The 26,341-nt window shown below is 62.6% G+C and overlaps 1 protein-coding gene across 2 annotated transcripts in view; it reads left to right on the forward strand.

The window, feature by feature from the left end:
* SRC (SRC proto-oncogene, non-receptor tyrosine kinase) overlaps positions 1-10,459 on the forward strand; it is a 44,828-nt gene extending 34,369 nt beyond the window's left edge. For both annotated transcript variants that reach the window (XM_062204179.1, XM_062204178.1), the window contains 9 exons: positions 1,601-1,699; positions 1,813-1,916; positions 3,292-3,441; positions 4,415-4,570; positions 6,177-6,356; positions 7,185-7,261; positions 7,881-8,034; positions 8,135-8,266; positions 8,528-10,459. In XM_062204179.1, coding sequence (XP_062060163.1) covers positions 1,601-1,699; positions 1,813-1,916; positions 3,292-3,441; positions 4,415-4,570; positions 6,177-6,356; positions 7,185-7,261; positions 7,881-8,034; positions 8,135-8,266; positions 8,528-8,736 — 1,261 coding nt within the window. In that variant the 3' untranslated portion in view covers positions 8,737-10,459. The remainder of the gene's footprint in view (positions 1-1,600; positions 1,700-1,812; positions 1,917-3,291; positions 3,442-4,414; positions 4,571-6,176; positions 6,357-7,184; positions 7,262-7,880; positions 8,035-8,134; positions 8,267-8,527) is intronic.
* The last annotated feature ends 15,882 nt before the right edge of the window (positions 10,460-26,341 follow it).

Raw genomic sequence — 26,341 nt, forward strand, 5'->3', positions numbered from 1 at the left:
CTGTGGGTAGCAGGGGCCGGGAGCTCCATCCGGGTCTCCCCTGTGGGTAGCAGGGGCCAGGAGCTCCATCCAGGTCTTGCCTGTGGGTAGCAGGGACCCGGTCACCTGAGCCATCAGCTGCTGCCGCCCACAATGGTGCATTATCAGGAAGCTGGACTCGGAAGTGGAGCTGGGACTTGAACCTGGGCACTTAGATACAAGATGTGGACGTCCCAAAGTGGTGTCTTTACTAGTGCATCAAATGCCCTGTCCCTCCCCCACCGCATTGGCCTCAACTTCTCCATCTTTAACATGGGCCGAAGAGTATGGCCAGGGGCAGCTCAGAGAAGCCGGGAGTTAGGGTCCTGGTTCGAGTGGAGACCGTGTGACTGCAGGCGAGGGGCCTCTGTATCTCTGTGTGGCGGCGGCGGTGGGCACATCCTGCCGGTGTTGCTCAGGGCCAAGGTGACGTCCACGACAGCCTTGTACTGACGAGAGCTCAGCAGACTGTCAGGTCCTTCCTCACCCTGTAGGGAGGGATCCTCCTCCGCTGGGCCTGGCTGTGTGACCTTGAGCAGAGCGCTTTGCTTCCCTGGCCTCAGTCTTCCTATCTGTACAGTGGGAATAGGATGGGGGCTGAACCCTAGTCCCCGGGCTGCCCTGCCCATCGACCTCCCCTCCCCTCCCCTGCCCTGTGGGTTGCTTTGGATGCGAGGCCTCTGCGGCTGTCCCAGTCTCTGTCCCCAGCCCCGCCTGGCTCTTCTGCCCCCTCCCTCGCTCTCTCTGCCACTCGTTGCCGCTCACCACCCCCATCTCTGCCTCTTCTCTCCCGTCGGGCTCTCGCTTTCTCCTCCCTCCTCTGTGTCTCTGGACCCCCGCTCCAGCCAGACCTGGTTCACATTCAGATGGCTGCAAAGGTACTTCCGCCTCTCTCCCCCTCCCCAGGCCCCGGGGGACCCGACCACGCCAGGAGCCCCTCCTGCCCCTGTCCCCGTCCTCCTCTCCTCCTCTTCCTCCTCCTCCTGGGGCAGTTAGTACAGAAGGGGCCTGGGCAGTGGGCTGTACCACCTTGACCCCTCTGACGAGATCGCTGTGTGACTTTGGGCAAGTCGCTGCCCCCTCTGGCCTCAGTTTCCCGTGGCAGATGGGTAGGCTGCAGGAGGGACCTGTAGTTTGCGGCCAAGGACCCTGTAGGCGTGAGCCATGGTTTGTGACAGGCAAGCGCCGCTCTGCTCTGCAGGGTGGGGCCTAGGTTGCCCCTAAGGGCGCCCCCCGGCCTGCACCCAGGTCTCCCCAGCTCCTGGCGTCTGGCTTCTGAACCTCAGGGCTGGGGAAGACTCGGAGGGTGGAACCTGACATTCCTCTTGGCGGAGCCTTCTCTCCCGTTCCAGTGTTGCCTGCCCCTGAGGACCAGGAGCGCCCTCCTGAAAGGCCTGGCCGCCGCCCCGTGCACGGAGACCCTGGCTGCCTTCTGGCCTTGGGGGGGGGGGGGCGGGCTGCAGGCCAGCTCCATGGGGCAATGCGAGAGCTCCCCTGGTCCTAGCCTCACTCGCTGCAGGAAGCCAGAGGCCCCAGGCTGGCTGCTGACGGCTCCCTCGGCTCCGTGCTCTCCCCTGTGCAGGGAGGGAGACTGGTGGCTGGCCCACTCGCTCAGCACGGGACAGACCGGCTACATCCCCAGCAACTACGTGGCACCCTCCGACTCCATCCAGGCCGAGGAGTGAGTATCTTCCTGGGCGTCTGCTCACCACTGCTCCTGGACTGCTGGGTGAGGTTGAGGGGCCCAAGGCTGGCGGAAACTGGACTGCTCACCGCTCGTCCCTCCCTCCCCAGGTGGTACTTCGGCAAGATTACCAGGCGGGAGTCAGAGCGGTTACTGCTCAACGCAGAAAACCCAAGAGGGACCTTCCTGGTGCGCGAGAGTGAGACCACGAAAGGTAGCGATGCTCCTGCTGGCCAGCAGAGGCGGGATCTTTTGTGGGTTCTTGGGGCTGGGTGTTGCAGAGTGAATGAGTTTGGGGGTAGAAAAGGAAGAGGATGAAACAGCAAGACAAAAGTCAGGCAGGCGCGTGTCTGAGTCAGCGGTGGGAGCCGGGCTGCAGCAAGAGGAGAGACGAGACTTCCGTGGCCTCAGCTTCGTCAGATGAGGACGGGCCCAGGTTGTCGTGAGGTCCGAGTGTCACAGCGCAGGTTTGTTCCCAGAATGGGTGCAGATGCAGGGGGCTCTCTCTTCTCCTTCCCCAGGGGCCTCTGGGGCTGCAGTGAGTGCTGGGAGCTGGCCTTGGCCTTCCCCAGCCAGTCCTGGCCCCGCCCCTCTGCGGGAGGGGAGGAGGGAGTCGGAGCATCCAAGCCTGGCATGTGCGTTTGAGCCCTCAGGCAGCTTTGTACACGTGGGCACCTGTGTGCAGGTGTGTGTGTGTGCACACGTAGGGGGTGGGACTGTGGGTTTGTCCTCATGCTCAGGGGCCTGGGGAGTGTGTGGCTGCTGGGCGTGGGTGTGCCAGCAGGTATGTGCACGTGCATGTGCATGCACCTGTGGCAGTCACTGCCAGCTGCAGCCTCGGGCCTCTGCTCCTGCCTGCCCTTGGCCCGGGCCATCTGCAAAAAGTCACGAGACACTCAGGAGGCAGTTCAAGGCCCGACTGTGTCCTGACTCGCCAAATGACTGGGGGTAGCTGCGTGCTGTGTCGGCACCGCGGGCGTTACCTGAGTAACTCAGTTAGCCTGAGTGCTGTCCCTGGGAGTTCGGTGGCTGGACACTGCCTGCCAGGCCCCGGAGAAGGCCCCTGCCCCCAGGGCCCAGTGCTGCCCCTGACACCGGCCAGGTGTCTCCTGGGCAAGGGTGGCATGGGCTGCCAGCCAGGCTGGGCACCAGGAGGGCCACCGTCTGGCCACACGCAGCATGTGGTCTCCTGCCTGGACCTGACCAGTCTGCAGAAGGGGCCAGGCATGGACTGTGTCCCCAAGGGCAAATCTGGGAGCCAGGGGTGCATAACTGCGGGGGCCATTCCCAGACTCCCAGAAAACCTTCACGGAGCGCCCGCTGTGCCAGGCCCTCTGCTCTGTGGTCTCCCTGACTTTTCCCCGCAGCCCTGAGGATGCCCCCATGGTGTAGAGGGGGAAACTGAGGCCCAGCAGCTTGTCAAGGTCTGGCTGTCTTCCCAGCAGTGGGCCATGGGCTGGCCTCCCCGGGCCCAGTGCCAGGCAGGCCCCAGCACAGTGCTTGGTGCTGGAGCCCTGGGGCGGGAGGGGTGCGGGTCCTGCGGGCATGGCGGTCACGGTGCCGCCTCCCCTCGGCCCGCCCCCCTGCAGGAGCCTACTGCCTGTCAGTGTCGGACTTTGACAATGCCAAGGGCCTCAACGTGAAGCACTACAAGATCCGCAAGCTGGACAGCGGCGGCTTCTACATCACCTCCCGCACGCAATTCAGCAGCCTGCAGCAGCTCGTGGCCTACTACTCCAGTGAGTGCACGGCTGCCGTCTCCGGGCAGCCCCCGGGGCTGCTGTCCTCTGCCCCCCTCCTCCCCCTTTCCCCCCTGCCCTCCTCCCTGTCTCCTCCTACAGCTGCCTGTGAGGAAGGGGCTGCCCTGGAGGGGAGGGAATGGAGGGGCTGGGTCTCTGCAGCCCCAGGACCGGTCTGAACTGGTTACTGGGAGAGGCGGAGCGGGGCTAGATGGATTCCAGCAAAGTGGGCAGGGGAGCAGAGCTCACGGGGCTCCTGTGTGTGTTGGGGGTGGGGGCCGCTGGGGATGCCATGGTGTGGGCCCGCATCGGGGGGGATGAAGCTGCCTGGGGAACCGCAGTATCGGGAGCTTGCATGTGGCTGTGGTCCTCCTCTGCCTCCTGACGCCCAGTGGGCTTGGCCACCCCGGTGGGGCTCATTTGAACCCTGTCCCCATAGCTCCCAGCCCTGCAGGGCCCCCACCCGAGCCAGGCTGAGCCTGGCGCCTCCCTGCCTCCACCTGCCCTGCCCTCCCCACAGCCCCTCTGCCCTTTCTACAGCTCTCCCAGCCCCAGCTGCTCTCCCCCAGGGCCTTTGACAGGCTGTGCCCTCGGCTTGGTGTGCTGCTCCCTAGTTCAGCCCTCACCCTCCTGCAGATCCAAGCCCAGCCGCCACTCCTGGGAAGCCTTCCGGGACTCCATCAGATCTACTGCTAATGCATGCACAGCTTTTCCCTGTCACCCTCGTGGTCCTGGGGGGCATGGGCCACTGCACTTCTTCCCTTTGGATCCCGGCACCCCTTCAATGTCATGAATGAATGAGTGAATGAATGAATGACTCAGTGAGCAGGTGCACAGGCGTCGTGGGCCAGCAAGGGTCGGGGGATAAACACACACAGTTGTCCACTCCTGGCCGCGAGGGCGTCCTGTGTCTCAGTGCACAGGGCCACACACCCTGGGCCTGCCTGAGCCCTACCTCCCTCCCCATCTGCAGAGCACGCCGACGGCCTGTGCCACCGCCTCACCACCGTGTGCCCCACGTCCAAGCCGCAGACTCAGGGCCTGGCCAAGGACGCCTGGGAGATCCCCCGCGAGTCGCTGCGGCTGGAGGTCAAGCTGGGCCAGGGCTGCTTCGGCGAGGTGTGGATGGGTAAGGCCCTGCACCACCCTGCGGGGGAGCCGTGGCCCTCGGGGGCACTAGGGGACACCCCTGAGAGCCAGGCTGACCTCTGGCCCGCGTGGCAGCTCAGCACCCTGGGCCTCCTTCCCTCAGCTGTGTGGCCTGCTGTAAACGTGGCAGTGGGGTAGCCCCCAGGTGCCATGCTCGGAGCTCTTGTGGGCACGTGGCCTCGGCTGATGGAAGTGGCACCCGTTTGCCACGGGAGGCTCAGGGCTGGGCACCAGGGTCCTCCAGGGTGTGCCATGTGTCTGGGTGGGGTGGCCTCACCCTGAGCCTCAGTCTTCCTGACTGTCGATGGGGCTGGAGAAGCTGGGCGACCCCAGCAGGGCTGTGGGAGGACCCCAGCCCAGCCTCACGGCGCGTGAACTCTGAGACACAGGAAGAGAGGCCCCCACTCGCCGAGGGGTGCTGGGGAGCCTGGCCTGGTAGCCATTTGCTGTTCAGCCCAGAGCAATGGCAAAGCCATTCCTGCTGGTGAGCACCACACAGCCCACAAAGCCTAGCCCCCCCACCCCCCCGGCTGGCACAGGAGCCCCAAGGCCGCTGGGTGAGACAGGCAGCAGGGCAGCGGGCACAGCGTTAGCTCCCTGTTCAGATGGCCTGGGTGGCCGAGGCCAGCAAGGGGAGCTCCCGGGAAGGCGCCGCAGCGACAGCGCCTGGAGGCTGGTGCTCGGCCTGGTCCGGTCTGGGAGGAGAGGTGTGGGCTTAGAGAGACAGACCTGGGGGGAGGGGGGCTCCCAAAACAGAGGTGGGGGCCACAGCACCAGGCCTTCTGGTGCTTGTAGGTGTCGTTCCTGGCCCTCGTGTCCCACCGCCGGCTCTGGTAGGTGCATGAGGCCCCTAGACAGAGCCTCAGACGCCTGTGTCCCCAGGGCCCCAGAGGCCCTGTGACGCAGAGGAAGAGGCCCAGCCCTGCCGGGACAAGAACCGGATCAGACACAGTGCTGGAGACCACAGCTTCCCCCAGGGTCCCCGCAGTGAAAACCTCAAACAACCACAAGGCGATAACACGAGCCCGGCCCTGTGGCCAAAAATCTCATTTAAACCTTGACCGGCCCTGCGGCTCCCTAGGATCCCTGTTGCCCAGTCGAGGACACCGAGCCTCGGAGGTCTCCCCCCCGGCTCCCTGCTGGCGGGAGACAGAGCTGGGAGTCGGCTGCAGCCAGGCTGGCTCCATGCCTTTCACGGGAAGGCAGGCTCGGCGGGGACCTCTTGCTCACGTGGCCTCAGTGGCCTCCACCAGGACACGCCCCCTGTGTTGATGTCCTGCCCAGAAGGCATGGGCACCCAGGAGAGGGAGCTGCTCTTAGGGATGTTCCTAATAACCAAGGCACTGATACCAGCCAGTGTTTCTCGCACATGTAAGCAGACACTCACTTAATCCCCGGAGTGTGCTATCATTGTACCCATCTTACACATGGGGATGCCGAGGTTCTGGGCCCGAGCCTTTGCTGGGCTCGTCACAAAACTAGGGAGGCCGCAGCTGACGTCGACACCCAGGCGGACAGAGCCAGGGTCCCTGTGCTGTAGGAATGGGGGCCCTCCACTGAGGCAGCCTGTGCCCCTCCCCGCACAGGGACCTGGAACGGCACCACCAGGGTGGCCATCAAAACCCTGAAGCCCGGCACCATGTCCCCGGAGGCCTTCCTGCAGGAGGCGCAGGTCATGAAGAAGCTGCGGCACGAGAAGCTGGTGCAGCTGTACGCCGTGGTGTCCGAGGAGCCCATTTACATCGTCACGGAGTACATGAGCAAGGGTGCGTCCCACCCCGGAGGGGAGCGTGAGCCAGCGGCCTTCCCGTGGGCGTGGCTTCCAGAGGGCCGAGGCACCCCCAGCTCTGCAGGCTGAGCCACGTGGGGACCCCGTGCCTGGCTTGCTCCTGGCTCCACTTTGTGGTTAACCAGCTGTTTCTCAAAGCTCCCACTTTGGTGGAGGTTTGATCAGACACCCCAAGGAAGTTAGAGGCAGGGGAGAGAGGAAGGTACAGAGAGGTCTTCCATCCGCTGATTCACTCCCGAAATGGCCACAACAGCCGGGGCTGGCCAGGCCAAAGCAGGAGCCAGGAGCTTCTTCCGGGTCTCCCATGCGGGTGCAGGGGCCCAAGCGCTTGGACCATCTTCCATTGCCCTCCGAGGCCATTAACAGAGAGCTGGATTGGAAGAGAAGCAGCTGGGATTCGAACCGGAGCCCAAATGGGATGCCGGTGCCACAGGTGGAGGCTTAGTCCACTATGCCACGGCGCCGGCCCCCAGTGCAGTGGGTTTTACCAAGGGGTCCTCTGTGTAGCCTCTGCCGCAGTCAGTGTATGCCGCCATCTGCAGACCCAGCAGCCACCGACCTGCTGTCTGTCACGGAGACTGACTCTGTTTGCGTCAACTTTGCACGCGAGATTCGTCCTGGTCGGCGGATCCTTCGCTCCTTCCTTTTCCACGGCTGGCCTGGAGCTTCCCTTTGCACAGCCATGCGCTGCTGCTTCCCAAGCTGCCCGTCTTTGGGCCTGCCGTGCCAGCGAGGGGCCTGGGGGTCCCTGTGTGCCGCCTGTGGGTGCACAGGGCAGGGGCTGGAGCAGGTCTCTCTCCACCAGGGAGCTTGCTGGACTTCCTCAAGGGAGAGACGGGCAAGTACCTCCGGCTGCCGCAGCTGGTGGACATGGCTGCGCAGGTGAGTCGGCCCCTGGCCCCCACACCCTTGGCCCTTGAACACCCAGCTGGTTCCAGCCTCTTGAGTGCCTCCTCTGGGAAGCCCGCCTCAATTGCCCCCACATTCGGTGATCTTGCCATACCACTGGCATAGGAAGACCTTACTTGGAAGCACCAGTTTTCTTCTCTGTTAAGGTCATTCAGTCACTCAGCAAACATTAGTGCTAGGCACCGGTCAACAACCATTGTTTCATATAATCCTTACAAAACTCGGGAGAGGAAGATGTTGGCTGTTCCCATTCAATGGATGAGAAGTCTGAGCTGAGGGGATCTGGCAGCCACCAGGGGGGACCCTGGTGAGGGGACCCACTCAGCCACCAGAACTTGGCAGTCATCTGTGTCGGGGTCAGCGGGGGTCTCTTTCCCGGTCACCCCAGCTCCCTGGCCTGTGTCTTATCTTGCGCCTCCCCTTTGCCCTTGCACCTGCTGCTGAATGGGGCTCCTGCCTTTTGTGCCAAGGGTGTTTACTGTAGATTGACTTCGCTTGCCTGAAGCAGTAGGCAGGGTGGGGAGCAGGGCTGGCTGTCCCCCCAGGGGTGACCCCCACCCTGGACACGTGCCCGTGACCTGCCTGCCCGCAGATCGCCTCAGGCATGGCGTACGTGGAGCGGATGAACTACGTGCACCGGGACCTCCGAGCCGCCAACATCCTGGTGGGGGAGAACCTGGTGTGCAAGGTGGCTGACTTCGGGCTGGCCCGGCTCATCGAAGACAACGAGTACACGGCCCGGCAAGGTGGGCAGGGTCTGGCCGGGTCCTTCCCTGCTCTGGGGGCCCCATGGGGCGGTTGGGGCACCCCGAGGGGGCCTCCCTGAGCTTCCTCCCCACCCTGCAGGTGCCAAGTTCCCCATCAAGTGGACAGCTCCGGAGGCTGCACTCTATGGCCGGTTCACCATCAAGTCAGACGTGTGGTCCTTTGGCATCCTGCTGACGGAGCTCACCACAAAGGGACGGGTGCCCTACCCTGGTGAGAAGCCCCTGGACCCCTCTGCCCTGGTGGCCTTGGGCAAGCCACACCCCTTCCGGGCTTCAGTTTCCCCACCTGGAGGCCAAAGTCTAAGTCTCTACTTAGACTCCATGGTCAGGGCTGTCAGCCTTGGGGCAGGACTCGGCCACGGTCCCGCTCAGCCTGTCCCAGGCAGGAAGCCCTCTTGCCCCCACCTCCGCCCCTCCCCCCTTCCCACTCCCCTGCCCGGAGCCTGGCCCCTCATGCCCGCCCTGCCCACAGGGATGGTGAACCGCGAGGTGCTGGACCAGGTGGAGCGGGGCTACCGGATGCCCTGCCCGCCCGAGTGCCCCGAGTCCCTGCATGACCTCATGTGCCAGTGCTGGCGGAAGGAGCCGGAGGAGCGGCCCACCTTCGAGTACCTGCAGGCCTTCCTGGAGGACTACTTCACGTCCACCGAGCCCCAGTACCAGCCCGGAGAGAACCTATAGGAGCAGGCAGGACCGGACTGGCTGCTCGGCTTGGCTCCTGGGCTGCGCCTGCCTGCCCTTGAGCCTCTCTGTGGGGCTGGCTTGCCCGGGACAAGGCCCCTCGCTCGCTCTTTGCTGGCCTGAGGCAGCCCATGGAGCCGGGCAGTGCTGCCTGGCACCTGCCCAGGCCGCCGGCCTCCCGCCTGCACTCACCCCTTGACTCTTCCAGCCTCTGCGGGAGGAGCCGAGCAGCAGGGCTGGGGCCCAAGGCGCCCCGATCGGCTGCAGCCTCTTCCTTGCGTCTGGCTTCTTGTCCACGGCCCACGCAGCCCCAGGTCTGTCTCCAGAGCTGGCCAAAGAACCTTTCCAAAGAGGAGCGAGGGCCCTGGCCGAGCCCGCCTGCCGCCCTGCCTGTCGCCATCCTTTTCTGGTTCGGCTGTGGGTGGAGGCTGCTGTGTCTGTGCCCGCCAGCCAGCTCTCCCAGGCTGGGCAGCCCGAGCCCTCCCCTCTGAGACCTGCCCTTCTGAGACCCCAGGGACCCATGGAGAGCAGCAGTTCCTTGCCCCCGTGTTGCCCACGGGGAAACCATATCCCCAGCGGGGCTGGGACTTGCCCGAGGCCACAGCAGTTTGCTGAGGTGGGATCGGCGCCCGGTGCTCCTCTGTCTTCCTCAGGAACCGACAGGCATCATGACCACAGCAGGGCAGCCCAGGGGCCGAGGGTGGGCCCGAAGCCTCGCTGGGATGGGAGTGGGTTGGGGCGGGGGAATGTGAACAGCGCAGCTTCTGTCTGAGTGAGGCTGGTTTTGACCTTTGGAGCCTGCCGGCCGTGGACAGGAGTGAGCTCCCAGGCTCTGCAGGCAATCAACACAAGAGTCAAGAGGCCGGCAGCCTCTGGCTTCGAGGGACTCCCAGCCCTCTTTCCCTATTTGTCCTGTGGCATTTCAGGGTCCGGCCTCTGTTCCCTTCCCCAGGTTGGCGCCCTGCTGGGTGGCCCTGGGTGCCTCCTGCCTGGGCTGTGTGACTGCTTCCTCTCCGGGCTGCAGTCTGCCCCACAGGTTGCCGTGGCCCTGTGATGGGGCAGCCACGGTGAGCCCAGCCCTGGGACAGCAGGAGACCATGTTTTGGCCCCGGCACTGCTGTCCGGCCTTAGGGTGCATGGTGGCTTCCCCAGGGCCCATGTGTAAAAGAGGTGGCAGGCAGTTTGTGGCATCTTGCCAAGGGCCCCTCTGTGTGTGTGTGTGTGTGTGCGCCATGTGCCCGCGTGTGTGTCTCCGTGTGTGTCGTATTTAACATGTAAAAATGCCCCTGCTCCGTCCCCCAGACCCGTCCTGCACCTCACCTGCGGCCCGTTATAGCAATAACATTCCGCTGCGGGTCGCCTCCAGCCAGCACGGCCCCGCAGCGCAGGAGGAGGCCACGGCGGTGCCTGCCCACGAAGTCTCCATTTTCCCTCTCGTTTTTACCGTCCGTCCCAGTTAGATCTGGGATTGCTCGCCCGCCAGGTCTCACCCCCCCCCCCCACTCAAGGCCCTGTGTATAAGGTGTCCTAATACTGTCCTTTTTTTTTTTGTTTTTTAAACCAGTGTTTTGTAGATTTCAGATGACTATGCAGGGGCCTGGGGGACCACCCGTGGCTCTGGGCAGGGCCTGGGGGTCCTACATCCCACGGCCCAGGCTTGGGGGCAACCCAGAATTGGTTGTAAATACTTTGCATATTGTCTGATTGATTAAACACAAACAGACCTCAGAGTTTGTCCCAAAATTTCTTGAACATCTGCTGTGGCGGGAGGAGGCGACACACTGCAGTCCCGGGTCCCTGGTAGCAGCTGGGCTTCCGGCCGGGGCACGACCCCGGCAGATTGGAGATACCCCGTGGAATGTGGTCGGCGTGCACCTCCGGCTGGGGCCTAGGACTCCCAAAGTGTGAGTTCAGGACTCAGGTGCCTGCGGGATGCTGGTGACGTGGCACAGGCTGCACGCGAGTGGGGCTGGAGCCCGTCCAGCGCGTGTGTAGTGGCCCCTGTGGTCAGCTGCGGGCAGCCGGAGATCCCAAGGTAGGGTTGTGTGTGAGCTGTTTGTGGGTCTCCTCGGCAGGCTGGGCAGGGTGAGAAGTGGAGGAGCAGGCCAGGGCAGGCCAGGGCATTCAAGAAAAACCCAAAGACCCTCCCCACCCCTCCCCCAGAGGAGGCGGAGCCTGGGCTGTTGATCTGCAGCCGTCCATGCGCAGGTACCCATTTCCCGGTGCGGCACACCTGCGCTGCGCACCTGCTCTGGTCGCCAGAGCACAGCTTCGTTAAACAGGTGCTTCCAAAACTGCGGCAGGGCACGTGCCCCGGCGTCCAGTCAGGGCCACGCCCTGAGCCCCCAGCAGCGTGGACACGCAGGAGCAGTGTCGGCAGGCGCGTGTTTGTGCGTGCTCTCAAAACTGCAGCCTGCGTGTGTGTGCCTGGGTTCGTGCAAGCGTCCCGCACGTGCGGACCTGGGTCTCAGCGGGGCACAGGGCTCTCTGCTGCGGCTGTGAGTGCTGCCCGCACACGGGGGCGGCGTGTGTGCCCGCACGGGCCTGCGCGAGCTCGGGCGCGCACCCGGGGTGGGGCGAGCCCACGTGCCCGCGAGTGCGACCGAGGGGACAAAGCGCTCCGCCGCGCGGCCGCCTCAGCCATGAACAGTGCGCCTGCGCGGCGCGGGCTTCGCTCCGCATTCCGGCCGTGGCGCACCTGACGCTTGGTCCTCTCCGTCGTGTGTCGGTGCCCGACAATTTCTGTCTCCCGCCCTAAGCCCTGCCTGTGGGTCTCCGCTTCTGCGAGTCTCACTGGGCGCCTGCCCCCTCTCCACCGCGCCAGGCCCGCGCCTCGCCTCCCCTCCCTGCAGCCTGGCGGACCCCCGGGGTTGTGGGGCGCGGCACTGGCCGTCCTGGTGCAGGGACTGGCCCGCCCGCGCCCACGTGGTGCTGTCTGGCCGGGGAAGTTGGGCGGGACAACTGCCTTTCCCCCTCCTTGGGTCTCTGGCTCCTTGGCCCGTTTCCACTTGCCCACGCTGGGCCTGTGGCCGCTTTGCTCTTGCGAGCGGCTGCATGTGCGCAAGACGGGCACAGAGGGCAGAGGACAGAGCGCCTGGGGTCCCCACCTGCAGCCTGCCCTTTCTGGTTTCACTGGTTTTCCGTTTATTCTGCACAAGTAAAGAACACAAATAAGAAAACAAACTAGAACCATAACAGGTGCCCCCGCCTGGCTGCACCTGCACCCCTGCACCTCATTGGTTGGCTGTCGCCGTGCGCCGTGCCTCTGTGCATTCTTTCACAGGTTCCCTGGCAGGGCCAGCACGCGTGTGCCATCTGACACCTGCATCTGAGGCGAGAGCCCTCACTCCCCTGCCTCCCCTTCCCCACGGTCTCACTGACCCCTCACCCCCTCTCCCTCCGTGCACTTCCCGTGTGTGCTGTGTGTGCCCTGTGCCCCACACCTACGTCCCGGAGCCTCCCACGCTGTGGCTGTCTCACTGCCCAGGGGCCGGTTCAAAGTCCGTTCTTCCTGCCCCTTCCTCATAACATTCTGCAGCCCCCTTGCCTCATTTTCTCTAATCTCTGTGTCTTTTCCTATTTTTCTCTCCAAGGCTCCAAAGGGCTGTGGTTTGCCGAGAGAAACGAGATGGAGAGGCTGCAGGCCACAGTTGAAACAGTCAGAGACAGGCCAGACGTGGAGGCAGGGCAGGGAGGGGCAGGGAGCCGAGCTCTGACTGTCTGTCCGTCTGTTGGCCAGGTCCATCCCAGTTCTCACTCTCCCCTCTCTGGGGCTCTTCCTGCTGCCAGCCCTTGGAAGGTGTCTCATGGGTCCTGGGGCTGTGTCCATCTGTCTGTCTTCCTGTCAGCCTCTGCGCGTGCCTCTCTTCCGCTGTGGTCTGTTTGTCGGGTTGTCCCACCCCCAGGGTGGAGTGTGTGTGTCTGTGTGTCCCCGTGCACACGTGGCTGGATTCCTGCACTGGCGAGTGAGTCTCTGCCTCCCTCCTGATCTCTCTTTCTCCCTCCCTGTCTCCTGTTCTTTTTTTTTTTTTTTTTTAATCTTTTAGTTCTCTTCTTTATTTGAAAGAGTGACAGAGAAAGCAGACAGATGGAGAAAGATCCCCCATTTGCTGGTTCACTTTTCAAACGCTGGCAAGAGCCGTGGCTGGGCCAGGCTGAAGCGAGAGGCCCAGAACTCGATCAGGGTCTCGCACAGGACGGGCAGGGACCCAAGTGCTTCAGCGGTCACCTGCTGCTTCCCGGAGTGCTGGTTAGCAGGGAAGTGGGACTCAGACCGTGGGAAGTAGGCATCCCAAGCAGGGATTTGAACTCTGTGCCAAACAGCTGCCCCTTCCTCCTCTTCTGCCCTAGGGTGTGTGCGTGTGTGCGTGTGTATGTGTGTGTGTGTGAGGAGATGCTGTGTGCTGTGTGCTGTGTGTGCAGCCTGGGGTCCCTGCTGCGGGCTGTGCTGCTGGTCCCTCCCACGGGACATCTCCATCCATCCATTCATTCATTCACTCGTCCTTTCGTTAAGACCTGAGTGGATCATTCTGTTGCGGCCGCCCAGGCCGGCTCGGGCGGCTCTCTGTGCTTCTCTGTTTCCCTGTGTGTCTTTGTCTCCGTTTCTGCATCTGTGTTTCTCATTCTCTCGTTCGTTCCCTCTCCATCAGTGTCTCCCAGTTGTAGCCTCACTGTGCCTTCCTCTGCCCGGGAGTTTAGTAGTTCTCCCCGTTAGGCTGCACAGGCGTGTGTGTGTGTGTGTGTGCGCATCCCACGTGGCTCTCACTCTTCCAGCAGGCTTTGCCAAGACCCCACCTCCCATTGATCCTCTCACTCCCACCCCGCCCCGTGCTTGTGGGGTCCTGGGGGAGCGTGTGCTGGCCCTGCCCTCCCACTCAGGGCCTTGCTGAGTGCAGGGGGTGGGCAGCGCCTGCCTCAGGCTCCAGCTTTCAGGGTCATTGCCGTCGGCTGCAGGGACTGTTTGCTTTCCCTCCCACGCCTCGTCCTAAAACACTCACCGCGGAGCAGCTGCTCCGGCCAGGCCTGCTCCCGCCCGGCGTGGGTGTGGCAGAGCAGCCCCCTGCGCGCCCCTGCTTTTGTGCTCGTTCTGAGTCCCTTGCATTTGTCCTTCCATTCAGTCAATGCTCTGTGTTCGTGCATGTGTGTGCGTGCCTGTCCTCTTTCCTGTCCGTAGCACTGCTGAGCCTGCCCTGGCGCTGAGTGTGCAACGCTGAGTGTGACCACTGTGGGTGCCACTGTGTCGCCCTGTCCCTATGCTCTACTGAGCCTGTCCTGGCGCTGAGTGTGAACGCTGTCTGTGGGTGCCCCTGTGTCGCCCTGTCCCTATGCTCTACTGAGCCTGCCCTGGCGCTGAGTGTGCAATGCTGAGTGTGAACACTGTCTGTGGGTGGCCCCCCCACTCTTCTCCCAGGCCTTGGCTTCCCTCTGGGGTCATAGCCTTCATATTTTCTTTTGTTCAACACCTGTGGAAAGTTCCCAGAAGGGTGCGTGCACCACATGGTTGTGTGTGTGTGTGTGTGTGTGTGTGTGTGTGTGAGAGAGAGAGAGAGAGAGAGAGAGAGAGAGAGAGATCTCTTCTTTTCCACCGCTGCCTGTCTCTGTCCCCGCCTCCCTCAGTCTCTCCATGTCTCTTCCCACGTCTGTCTCTGAGGTTCTCTGTAGGGTCTGCTCACGCCGAGGGTGAGCACACAGCCTGTCTGTCTGTCCACCCATCCATCTGCCCCGAGAGTCATCGCTGGGCCCTCTTCCTGGGGTCCCACTGCCCCCGACTCCCGCTGGGCCCACCCGGCCTCCGACTCCATCTCCAGGTGGTCGCCCCTCCAGCAGATCCCCTGCGCTCCCTGAGTGACCCCAGGAGCTGTCCTCTCCTGGCCCGGCCGCTTTGACGTCCCTTTCCCGCGGACTTCCCCAGGGTCAGCTGTCCCTGAGCCCCGTCGTCTTTCTTTCCCTCTTTTACGCATTTCTTTCAGTTTGAAAAACTGGAGTATGATCTGCATTGCACAGCCTGAAGCAGGAAGCCGCCTGAGCCCCACGTGCCCGCACCTGCAGCTCCGCAGCCGGAGCAGGGGCTGCCCGGCCCCCAGCACTGCCGTGTGCTCATTGTTTGAAGTCCAGCTGGTGTGGGTGGTCCTCGTCTGTCTGTCTGTCTGTCCTGGACCCTGCTCAGCTGTGCTTGTCTTCTGTGAGCTCCTGCTCTTTGTCCCCTCCATCGACAATGAATGAATTCCTCCTGAGCTGGCTCCGCCCCCTCCCTCTCCTCCCCTCTCCCGCTCCCTCTCCAAACCCTTATTGAATTCGGCTTCTATTCCCTGCGTCACTGCAGGAGTGTGTGTGTGTGTGTGTGTCCAGCTCACCCACTGCCTCCCCTCCCTCCCTGCTCCCCCACCTCTGCCTCCCTCTCCCACTCCTGGGGACTCTGGATGTTTGCAGGTGAGCCCCCCCATCTGTGAAGGTGGGCGGGGCCTGGCCACCCCCTCTGGCCTTGCCCACTCCTCCTGCCCTCCATCTTCCCACCCTCTTTGCAGGGTCTCTGCCTCCCAGCAAGGTGGCCTGGGCCTGAAGCCATCACAGCAAGGACTCCCCATTCCCGCCAGTGCCTCCCTGGTCCCAGGCTGTCCTCACGGCCCCACCTTCTTCTCACCCTGTGTCCAGCTGCTGGGCCCTGGAATGTCTGTCGCCATGACCTCACCCACCATCCCCCAGACCGGCCTCGCTCCCACGTCCCCAGCTCGGGGCATCTGCCTCTGTGCGCAGTCCCTGGGCTCCCCAAGGCACCTTCTGCCCCATCCTCATCTCCCTTCCCACCCCCACTCAGCACCTCCCCCTTCAGAGGGACCCCCTGTGGTTTCCCTGTCCTGAGTTCCCGGTGTCCCCGCATGCCTGTCTCTGGGACAGGGCACAGGCACTGACCACGGGCCTCTCCCCTGCTCCCAACCCTATGTGAGCTGCTTCAGGGCCCCACTGCCAGCTCAGAACCACCCCTCCCTGCACTTGGTCTTCCACAGCTGGCGCTGGGTCAGCACCCAGGGCCCCAGGCCCTGAGGTTGTGGCTGGCAGTCTGTGGGGCGCCCTACGCGGGGCCTGGCTGCGGGCGCCCGTGTGGCTCAGGGTCCGCTGCTCCCTGCACCTGTCTTGCTGTGCAGCAGCTGGCTGTCTGACCCTCTGTGCTTCTGCCTTGGTGCGTGCCTGTCTGTTGGTCCTGTCCGTATGCTGTGATCCCTAGGGATGTGTGTCTATCTTGGAGGGGCTGGCCTGGGGGTGTTGCCCTGGGCACGGGGCTCTGTCTGGATGACTGTGTCTGTCCTGCTCTCTGCGAGTGCTCTGGGGACGACCCAGGCCCCCGGCCACCATCAGCTTCCTGCAGTCCCTCCCCTGCTGTCCTGGGGATCTGTGCCTGCCCGCCTCGATGGTCACCAGCGGGCAGCCTGCGTCACACCGCGGGCCCAGCTCTGGCTGACACCCGCTGTCCGTGCTTGGGCCTCGGTGCGAGCGTCATCCCAGAGCCCCCGGGCAGTGCGGGGGTCTTGCCTCGCCGCTCCCGCTCTCCTCGGCCCCCTCCTCTCTCCCTCTGAGCCTCTCTGGAGCTTTCTTTGGCTGTGTCTATGTGCGCGCCGCTCCGGCTCCGGCCCCTCCTCTTGCCTTTCTGTTTCGGCTGCCTTTGTTGGGGGAGCTCTCAGGGGGCAGGGCTGGCCGGGGCCCACCTTCTCTCCCCTACCTTCCTCCCCGCTGGTGTCCCGTGGGGGAGCCACATCCCAAGCACTCACTCCCGGAGACCGCGAGGAGCTGCCTCCAGCTCTCCTCCTCCTGCTCAGCCTTTCCTCGAGTGCTCCCCCCTCAGGGCCTTTGCACATGCCGTTCCCCCAGCCTGCAGAGGTCCTGAGGGCTCTGCTCCCGTGCCCCTCCTGGAGAGGCCGTGCCTGAGCCCTTGTCCGGCACAGCGCCCTCTGCGGCTCGCCCCGCCCCACACCTGCCTCCGTACCCCCGTCACTCCCTTCCCTCATCTCATGCTAGGTTGACTTTCAGCCTGTCACATGTCCAGGGCAGGACTGGGTCTGCCCCAGCCAAGGCCGCGCCTCCAGCTCCTGGAACGGTGCCCAGCACGTGGAAGGTGCTTGGTGCATGTTCGATGCCTGAAAAATCTCGTTTGTAGACCCTGTCTGGCCAGGCTGCAGGAGCAATGCCCCCCACTTCCCGCCCTGTCCCCGGAGGGCATCTGCTCCTTCCTACTGCCTGCCTGCTGGCCTGGCTCTACACCTGTTGTGCTTCTGAGTGCTGGCCTAGGTCCCAGACTCTCTGCTCAGCCGGCTCTTCCACCCCTCCCCTGTGGCTTCCCCCTGCCTCCAAGACCCTCCCCACCCTTGGCCACACCCCTTCTGGCTTCCGTACATTTGCAGTGCTGGTTCGTGCCTGGAAGTCTTGTTGAGTTCCACGCGCCCTTTATTTATTAACTAAACCATATTTTTTATTGAGATGAAATTCATAACGTGTAAAATTAACTGTTTCAAAGTGAACAAGGTGTCCTGTGTGGTGGCGCAGCAGGTAAAGCCGCAGCCTGCAACGGGCGCTGGTTCGAGTCCCGGCTGCTCCACTTCCTATCCAGCTTCCTGCTAATGGCCTGGGAAAGCAGCGGAAGATGGCCCGAGTCCTTGGGCTGCTGCATTCACGTGGGAGACCCAGGTGAAGCTTCTGGCTCCTGGCTTCAGCCTGGCCCAGCCCTGGCTGTTTCGGCCATTTGAGGAGCGAACTAGCAGATGGAAGATCTCTCTTTCTGTGCTTCTCTCTCTCTCTCTCTCTCTCTCTCTCTCTCTCTCTCTCTCCCTCTCTGTAACTCTGACTTTCAAATAAATAAACAAATCTTTTTAAAAAAAATCTTAGTGAACAGGCAGTGGCCTCCGGGGTATTCCCCAGCACCGTGCAGCTGCCACCTCTGTGGAGTTCAGGCCAAAGCCGTGTGCCGAGCCGCACCCCAGCCACCTCCGTGTCCCCTTCCCTCCCCTGCTCTCGGGAGCGCCAGTCCTCCCCTGGGCATCTCGCTGTGCTGGCCGTGGCACGCACACGGAACCACGCAGCACGTGGCCTTTGGGGCCTGGCTTGTCTCCCCAGGCGCCATGCCTCTGCCCACCTGTGCCGCCACATGCAGTGGCCCGTCTGTCCCCCTCATGGCTGAACTGCGCCTTGTTGTGTGGGGTGCCCCCATGTGGCCCCCCCACGGTGCATCCTTTCCAGTCTGCCCTGGGGCTGTCCCTTCTCAGGGCCCCTGATCCTGAGATCGCGGCCGCCCGGGTCTGGCTCTCGGCTGGGCCTCCGTGGCTGCCTCTGCAGGCTTCTGCAGCTGCTTCCCAGCCTCCCCTCCGGCTGCCCCTCGCCCCCAGTCTCCCCAGACTCTACTCCTCTCGCGTGCACACCTGACCACATCTCTCCACCTGCTTGCTTCCCCACCCCCGCCCCGCCTGCGCCCGGGTGCAGTCCCGGCCTTCACCCCGCTGTCAAATCCTTTCACACCTCGCCCTTCTCTGTCAGCCCACAGCACCCAGCAGCACCCTCAGACCCCTCTTTGCATCCTCACCCCTGGGCCTTTGCATCTGCCGATTTCACTGTCCGGGCTGCCCTCTCCTCACCTGCCCTGGTGCCCAGGCGTCCGGCTCCAAGTCATTGTTGCTGCAGGTTGGCAAATTGTCCGCTGTCCCTGCCCCTCTCATTCTAGGCACGGTCAGTGTCTCCTTGGTGGCTTCCCGAGGGAGGGAACTTCCAGGGCAGCAGCTGCCCCACTGTGTGTCCAGCCAGGCCACGGATTGCTCAGCTCTGGGTCCAGGCAGGGTTGGAGAGGGACAGACAGACGGAGAGGCTGTGCGTCCTGGCCCCTTGGTGCCTCTATCTCTCTGTCACCTCCCAGAGTGCCTTGCACCCCAGTTTCTCTTACCTTGTGTGCACGCATGCGTGTGTATGCGTGTGTGTGTAATTGTCACACACTCCTCCCTGCAGCATTACACACCAGATGTGTGCGTGTGTGTGTATGCGTGTGTGTAATTGTCACACACTCCTCCCTGCAGCATTACACACCAGATGTGTGCACGTGTGTGTGTAATTGTCACACACTCCTCCCTGCAGCATTACACACCAGATGTGTGTGTGTAATTGTCACACACTCCTCCCTGCCGCATTACACACCAGATGTGTGCGTGTGTATGCGTGTGTGTGTAATTGTCACACACTCCTCCCTGCAGCACTACACACCAGATGTGTGTGTGTGTAATTGTCACACACTCCTCCCTGCAGCATTACACACCAGATGTGTGCACGGGTGTGTGTGTGTGTAATTGTCACACACTCCTCCCTGCAGCATTACACACCAGATGTGTGCACGGGTGTGTGTGTGTGTAATTGTCACACACTCCTCCCTGCAGCACTACACACCAGATGTGTGCATGTGTGTGCGTGTGTGTGTAATTGTCACACACTCCTCCCTGCAGCACTACACACCAGATGTGTGCGTGTGTATGCGTGTGTGTGTAATTGTCACACACTCCTCCCTGCAGCACTACACACCAGATGTGTGCGTGTGTGTGCGTGTGTGTGTAATTGTCACACACTCCTCCCTGCAGCATTACACACCAGATGTGTGCACGTGTGTGTGTGTAATTGTCACACACTCCTCCCTGCAGCATTACACACCAGATGTGTGCACGTGTGTGTGTGTGTAATTGTCACACACTCCTCCCTGCAGCATTACACACCAGATGTGTGCACGTGTGTGTGTGTGTAATTGTCACACACTCCTCCCTGCAGCATTACACACCAGATGTGTGCACGTGTGTGTGTGTGTAATTGTCACACACTCCTCCCTGCTGCATTACTCAGCAGATGTGTGCGTGTGTATGCGTGTGTGTGTAATTGTCACACACTCCTCCCTGCAGCATTACACACCAGATGTGTGCGTGTGTGTGTGTAATTGTCACACACTCCTCCCTGCAGCATTACACACCAGATATGTGTGTGTATGCGTGTGTGTGTAAAGCTCCTGCTTTTGTGCTCGTTCTGTGAGTCGCTGGCATTCATTGCTCCATTCAATCTGCGCCAGCCTCGCAGGTGCACTGCCCTGTGTGCGTGTGTGCGTGTGTGCTTGCGTGCGTGCGTGCGTGTGTGTGTGTCTGCCTCTTCCCCTCCCTCCAGCCCATTCTCTCTCTGTCTCTAAGGCGCTGCTAAAATCTGCCCTGGCTGAGAGAGAGAGAGAGAGAGAGAGAGAGAGAGAGAGAGAGAGAGGTGCTGTGCAGCCCCTACCTGCTGCTCCCCTCCGTCTGCTTTTGGCTTTTGCCTCTGAGTCTTCATGTCTCAGCGTTGTCCGTCTGTCTGTCTCCCTTTGCCCCCACCTCTCCTCGCTGCCTGCCGCTGCACACCGCCGTCCTGTCTCTCCCCGTTTCTCTTCCACTGGCCCTGCTCAGGTTTTCCAGATGTGCCGACTTGCCCTCCCGCCCCCTCCTCCAGGCTGTCCTCTGGCCTTCCTGCAGTCTTTGTGAGTGTGAGTGTGTGTGTGTGCCTGTGCCTGTGAGTGTGTCTCCTTCCACTCCTCCCTAACCTGCTGGGGCTCCCAGGGGCTCTGTCCTGGGACCTCATGGGGTGGGCAACCCACTGGGGGACCCTCACACTCCCCACATCCCGCAGACATCTCAGAGCTACCCCGCTCTGCCCTCCTGAGGGTAGGTCCCCAGGCTCTGGAGATGGCACTCCCAGCTGCCCTGGCGACCCTGCTGACCCCGAGGGGCTCCCTGCTGGGGGTCTGCGTGCGAGGCCTCTGTGGCCTTCCTGCTTTAGCGCCCAGTGAAGCCTCAGTGTCCCAGGGTGCGAAGGACTCAGCCAGCTTCCAGCCCTGCCTCGGGCCGTCCCTCCGCCCCCGCCACCTGGGAGTGGCTCCACGTTTCCCCCGCGCCCCCTTCCCCTCTGCTCAGCAAACCCCCCTCCTCTCCTCGGGCCTGCCTTGGGCTCCAGGACCCTCCTCCAGGAGACCCCTCCCCTGCCCCAGCCTCTGTCAGCCTGGACGTTTGGGGGCCTGGGGCTTTGGTTGGTGGCCTGCCCTTGCCTGCCTCCCCTCTCTTGGCTCCGGTTGTCCCCACCCCACCTCCAGCCCCCTCTGCTACAGTCCGTCCTGCTGAGTGCCCTGTGTGTGCGCCCGTGTGTGCCATGTGTGCTGTGTGTGTGCGCCCGTGTGTGCCATGTGTGTGCACCTCTGTGTGCCGTGTGCTGTGTGTGCCGTGTGTGTGTGCCGTGTGTGCCGTGTGTGCTGTGTGTGTGCCCGTGTGTGTGTGCCGTGTGTGCCCGTGTGTGCCGTGTGTGTGCTGTGTGTGTGCCCGTGTGTGCCGTGTGTGCTGTGTGTGCCGTGTGTGCTCTGTGTGTGCGCCCGTATGTGCCCGTGTGTGCCGTGTGTGTGTGCCCGTGTGTGCTGTGTGTGTGCCGTGTGTGCCGTGTGCTCTGTGTGTGTGCCCGTGTGTGCTGTGTGTGTGTCGTGTGTGCCGTGTGCTCTGTGTGTGTGCCCGTGTGTGCCGTGTGTGCCCATGTGTGCTGTGTGTGTGCCGTGTGTGCTGTGTGCGTGTGTGCTGTGTGTGTGTGCCGTGTGCGCCCGTGTGTGCCGTGTGTGCTGTGTGCCATGTGTGCGCCCGTGTTGCCGTGTGTGCTGTGTGTGTGCCATGTGTGCTGTGTGTGTGCACCCATGTGTGCTGTGTGTGTGCCGTGTGTGTGCCGTGTGTGCTCTGTGTGTGTGCTGTGTGTGTGCCCGTGTGTGCCGTGTGTGCTGTGTGTGCCGTGTGTGCTCTGTGTGTGTGCCTGTGTGTGTGCTGGGTGTGTGCGCCCGTGTGTGCGCGCCCGTGTGTGCCGTGTGTGCCGTGTGTGCTGTGTGTGTGCACCCGTGTGTGCTGTGTGTGTGCCGTGTGTGCTGTGTGTGTGCACCCGTGTGCTGTGCGTGCTGTGTGTGTGCTGTGTGTGCCGTGTGTGCTGTGTGTGCCGTGTGTGCCGTGTGTGCTGTGTGTGTGCACCCGTGTGTGCTGTGTGTGTGCGCCCGTGTGCATGGCTCTGAGGGCCTCCCCTTGCTCTCTGTAGCTTCCTCTCCCCGCTCTTCCTCTGCCCTGGTTCTCTTCCAGGCCATGTTTTCCTGTGAGTCTAAAGGTAACGCACCCATCTTCACGGTCGGACTTTAGAAACCACAGAGCCACACAGAGGAAAGAGCAGGCCCCCTCCTGCTCCGGGGCCCATGTCCCGGGAGGCGGCGCCCCTGGAAGCTGGCGCAGAGCACGCCCCGAGGAGGGTGGCAAGGCCGGGCAGCTCCAGGCAGGCGCATTGCGTGTGCCTCCGGAGCCCTCCCGGCCGTCCTGCCTGCTCTCTGGGGCTCTCTCTGCTCCATCTCGGCCTGCTGGACCGCTCGGGCTGCCCCTCCTTTCTGAGTGTCTCTCTCTGCCTCTGCTCTGCTGTGTCTGGGATTTCGTTTGTGCATGCGTCCATCCATTCATTCATTCATAAAACCCATCCTGAAGTCGCTGCCTCTGCCTGACTCTCAGGTCCCTGCCCTGCGTGAGCTCCGAAGTGTGTGCCAGGGGTCGTGTGTCCTCGGGCGCCATCTGCCTGCCTGTGCCCCTGCCCTCTCTCTGCAGCCGTCACCTCCACCTCACTGTGCGTGTGCACACGTGCCCCCCCCCGCCCCTTGCCTCCCTGGCTCCCTCTCCGTGGCTCTCTTGCAGTGCCTCACCCCCTCCATGGGTCACTCCCATTCATAAGTTTTTTGCTCATTCAAAAACTAGAGCCTCGTGTTTTTCTATGTTGCCTGCCGGGAGCACAGACTGCTTTTTTTGCCCTGGTAACAGGAAGAACCACCATGGCCCCGGGAAGGCCTGGGCGGGAGAAGATGCTGTGAGTGTCCACGCCCCTCAGGGCACTGTCCGCTCGCCCATCCGTCTGTCCGTCTGTCCGTCTCCCGCTTTCCTGGCACCTCTCCTTTCTCCTCGTCCCCCTTTCTCTTCCTTGGAGATTTCTGGAATTTCACAGCTGTTCACGCTGTGAGTCTAAAGAATGGGCCTGGCATGTGTGTGTGTGTGTGTGTGTGTGTGTGTGAGAGAGAGAGAGAGAGAGAGAGAAACTCTACAGAGAAAGAGAGAGAGAGAGAAACTCTACAGAGAGAGAGAGAGAGAGAGAAACTCTACAGAGAGAGAGAGAGAAACTCTACAGAGAGAGAGAGAGAGAGAGAGAGAGAGAAACTCTACAGAGAGAGAGAGAGAGAAACTCTACAGAGAGAGAGAGAGAGAGAGAGAGAGAAACTCTACAGAGAGAGAGAGAGAGAGAGAGAGAGAGAGAGAAACTCTACAGAGAGAGAGAGAGAGAGAGAAACTCTACAGAGAGAGAGAGAGAGAGAGAGAGAGAGAGAGAGAGAAACTCTACAGAGAGAGAGAGAGAGAGAAACTCTACAGAGCCAGCAGGGAAAGGGAAAGACCCTACTCTCTTCCCTCTCCTATTGCGCCTTTAGGACTCACGGGGGGCTGGGAGGCCTGAGCTGGGCACCGCCCGTGCCCCCACCCCTTTGTCCTCCATTCCTTAAGAAGCAGAAGGGTTTTGGGGGGGCATGGGGAGCAGTGCAGGTGCTGGGCACAGGCCAGCAGCAGGACCAGGGCAATGTTCCTGGAACTTTCCTTGTGTGGCTGGTGACCAGCAGGTGGGCTGGGCAGGTCTCACCCTGTGGGAGGGACTGCAGGTCGCTGGCAGTCCTGACCACCCCCCCCCCGCAGCCTCTCCCCTTCGCCACCCCTCCAGTAGCCCAGCTCACCTCCCTGCAGGTCCCCCTCTGGGGCTGTCACCCCAACTCTGCTGTGTCTTTGCCTCGCACCTAACACAGCTGGGTCTCGCTGCCCAGAACACCTGGCTTCAGACTCACTCTGGGCCCCAGACAAGTGACCCTCGTCACAACCCAGTCCCCGCCTGCAAGATGGCACTGCAGGAGCACGGAGCTTGGATGTGATGCTTGTGCGTGGGGCGCTTAGGTGCCGGCTGCCTCTCCCCTGGCCTTCTTCCAGCCCCAGGCTCTTTGGGTTGTGCGTGCATGGGCATGTGTGTGGGTGTACCTGCCTGGGTGGCTGCAGCCACTCAAGTTTCCATGAGGCCCAGGCTGGACTCTTGCCGCTGACCCCCAAGCTTGACGTGTGTCCCTTCTGGAAAGGCATTTGAGGTTTCCCTGGGCCCCCACTGACCCCTGCCCCTGGATGGTCAGCACCCCCAGGACCCCTGTCTGACCCCTCGCTCCTGCCGCCCAAGTCTGGGCTACGCTGTTCCTGGCAGTTCTGGCAGCATGCGTCTCCCTAAAGTCACCCCTTCTCCCTGGGCTCCTTGTCCTGGCCTGGACATTGCTGGGGCCCTCAGCAGCTGGTGGCCCACTTGGAGGTTCCCAGCACCAGAGGGAGCCAGTTCAGACAGGCTGAGAGGCCCCACGGGCTGGGGTGGGGACAGGGAGCAGAGGGGAGGGTGACGCTAAAGCCAGCACTCTCATGAGGCTCCCGGCCCAGCTGTGGTTGTGCAGGGCAGGGGGCATCAGGGAGGGGCGTCGGGTGGGTGTGGAGTCACAGCTGGGGTGTATCTGCCTCGGCCTCACTGCCTCCCACGGGGACCTCAGCTCTCGAGCCTTAGTCTTCTCATCTCTGGAATGGAGCCAACAACAATGCTCCTTTTGTGGGCTCTGGAGAGGATCACAGAATGGACATGGGGGACCTGGATGAGGGACGTGTACTCCCCTTGTCCTGGGGCTGTCCCTGACCCTGTTCTCACAGACCAGGCCTGAGACAGCATCCCCAGCACGTGGCCCCGCGTGTGGCAGGTGCTCCCAGGCTGGCATGTGTGGGGGTGGCTCTGAGCGACGTAGAGGGCAGTGGCAGGTGGGCAGGTGTGTGGGCACAGGTGCACAGCAGGACTGACCTGTAGGTGGGTGGGAAACGGAATGCAACTCCAGAGACAGCAAAGATCCAGGACATGGGGGAAAGACCCTCGGTGGGCAGAGCCAGGCCCCGAACAAATTTTGGGGCTTGGCAAGGTGCCCGCCCCAGTCGGGGTATAGGGGGCTCTTAGGTCTGCATTGAGGAGCAGAGCAGGTGCTGGTGGTGGGACTCCAGGAGGAGAAAGAGGGAGATGGGGCAGGGTGGGGCCCGGGGGATGGAAAGAGAGGAGGGAGAGATGGGGGGCAGGGAGAGAGAGAAAGAGAGAGAGAGATCAATCTCTCTGCTGCTTCACTCCCCAGATGGCTGCAATGGCCAGGCCAGGAGCCAGGAGCTTCTTGGGGGTCTCCTGTGTGGGTGGCAGGGGCCCAAGCACTTGCGCTGTGTTCTGCTGCCTTCCCAGATGCATTCGCAGGGATCTGATTCAGGGGTGGAGCAGCCGGGACTCAGACTGGCAGGCATATACCGGTGCTGGTGGCTTCACCCATTGTGTGCCACAATGCCGGCCCACGATGCAGTGCCTTAACTGCTAGGCCAAAGCCCACGCCCAGAGACTGTTATTGTCCCTATTGTACGGGTGGGGGAGTCCAGGCTGGGACAGGTTGGGCAGCTCGTGCCACATCACAGCAGTGAGAGGAACGGAGGACTTGAGTGGTGGTGGTTAGAAGGCGCCCTGTGCTAAGCGCTTTGCTCTGTCCCTGCAGGGAGCCCTGGGGGCTTCTCTGTATCTCCTGCCCTGCCTGGGTCCCTTTCACCTCATTCTGCACCTTCTCCCAGACACCCCCTCCCTCCCGCCCGTGCTGCTCCCTGGGACTCTCCTGGTGGTGCACAAGGAGCCCTCCCGGGACACCTGAAACCCACTGCCTCGTCTCACGGCGCCCAGGCTAGTTCTCTCCTCTCGGCTCCTGCTCCCACCGTGCATCGGCCCCAGGGGTCCCCGGCAGCCCCTCCTGCAGCATGGCTCCCTCCTGGGCCCCCCTCCCCACCTGCTGCAGAAACACCTGTCACCTTCCAAGTGCCCTGTCTGTAAAGGAATCTGGTGACAACGTGTCCCTCACTGGGTGCCTCGAGGATGAGCCAAGTCGGAAAGCTGTGAGGGCAGGGCCCGGCTTCTATTAAAGCGTTTCTGAAGGAATGAATGAGTGAATGAATGCATGAGTGAGGGAGCCATGGGAGTGCACTCCGTCTCTAAGGCTGGGATTTCTGCAGGACGCCTCCCTCGTGAACACGTCTTGGCTCCTGGCAGCCAGCGTGCAAACCTCTCCTACCAAAGCTCCCTCGCGGACTCCCTCTCTCCCAGAGCCCCAGGTCTACTTCCTGCCTCCTTTCTCAGCCCCAGGTCCCCCACCACTTCCTCCCCTCCGTCCCCCCCCCCCCCCCCCCGCCGCAGCCCAGGCCGTGGGCGGTCCCCACGCTGCCAAACGTTATGTTCATTTGCAAAGTCAGTCTCGCTCTCGCTGGACTCCCAGCGGCGGTCTCAACACCTTCCACTCCAGGCCCTTCTGCCTTCCTCCTTTCGCTCTCCACCTCTTCCTCTACCCATGGTTGCAATAAGCACACAAGTGGTGCTCACTCTTGAATCTCTACCTGCCAGGCCACCTTTACTCGGAGCCTGTGAGCTGTGATCAGCCACGCCCTGGACCATCTGCCTG

Source organism: Lepus europaeus, chromosome 10 (assembly GCF_033115175.1).
Source record: "Lepus europaeus isolate LE1 chromosome 10, mLepTim1.pri, whole genome shotgun sequence".
Classification (NCBI taxonomy): Eukaryota; Metazoa; Chordata; class Mammalia; order Lagomorpha; family Leporidae; genus Lepus; species Lepus europaeus.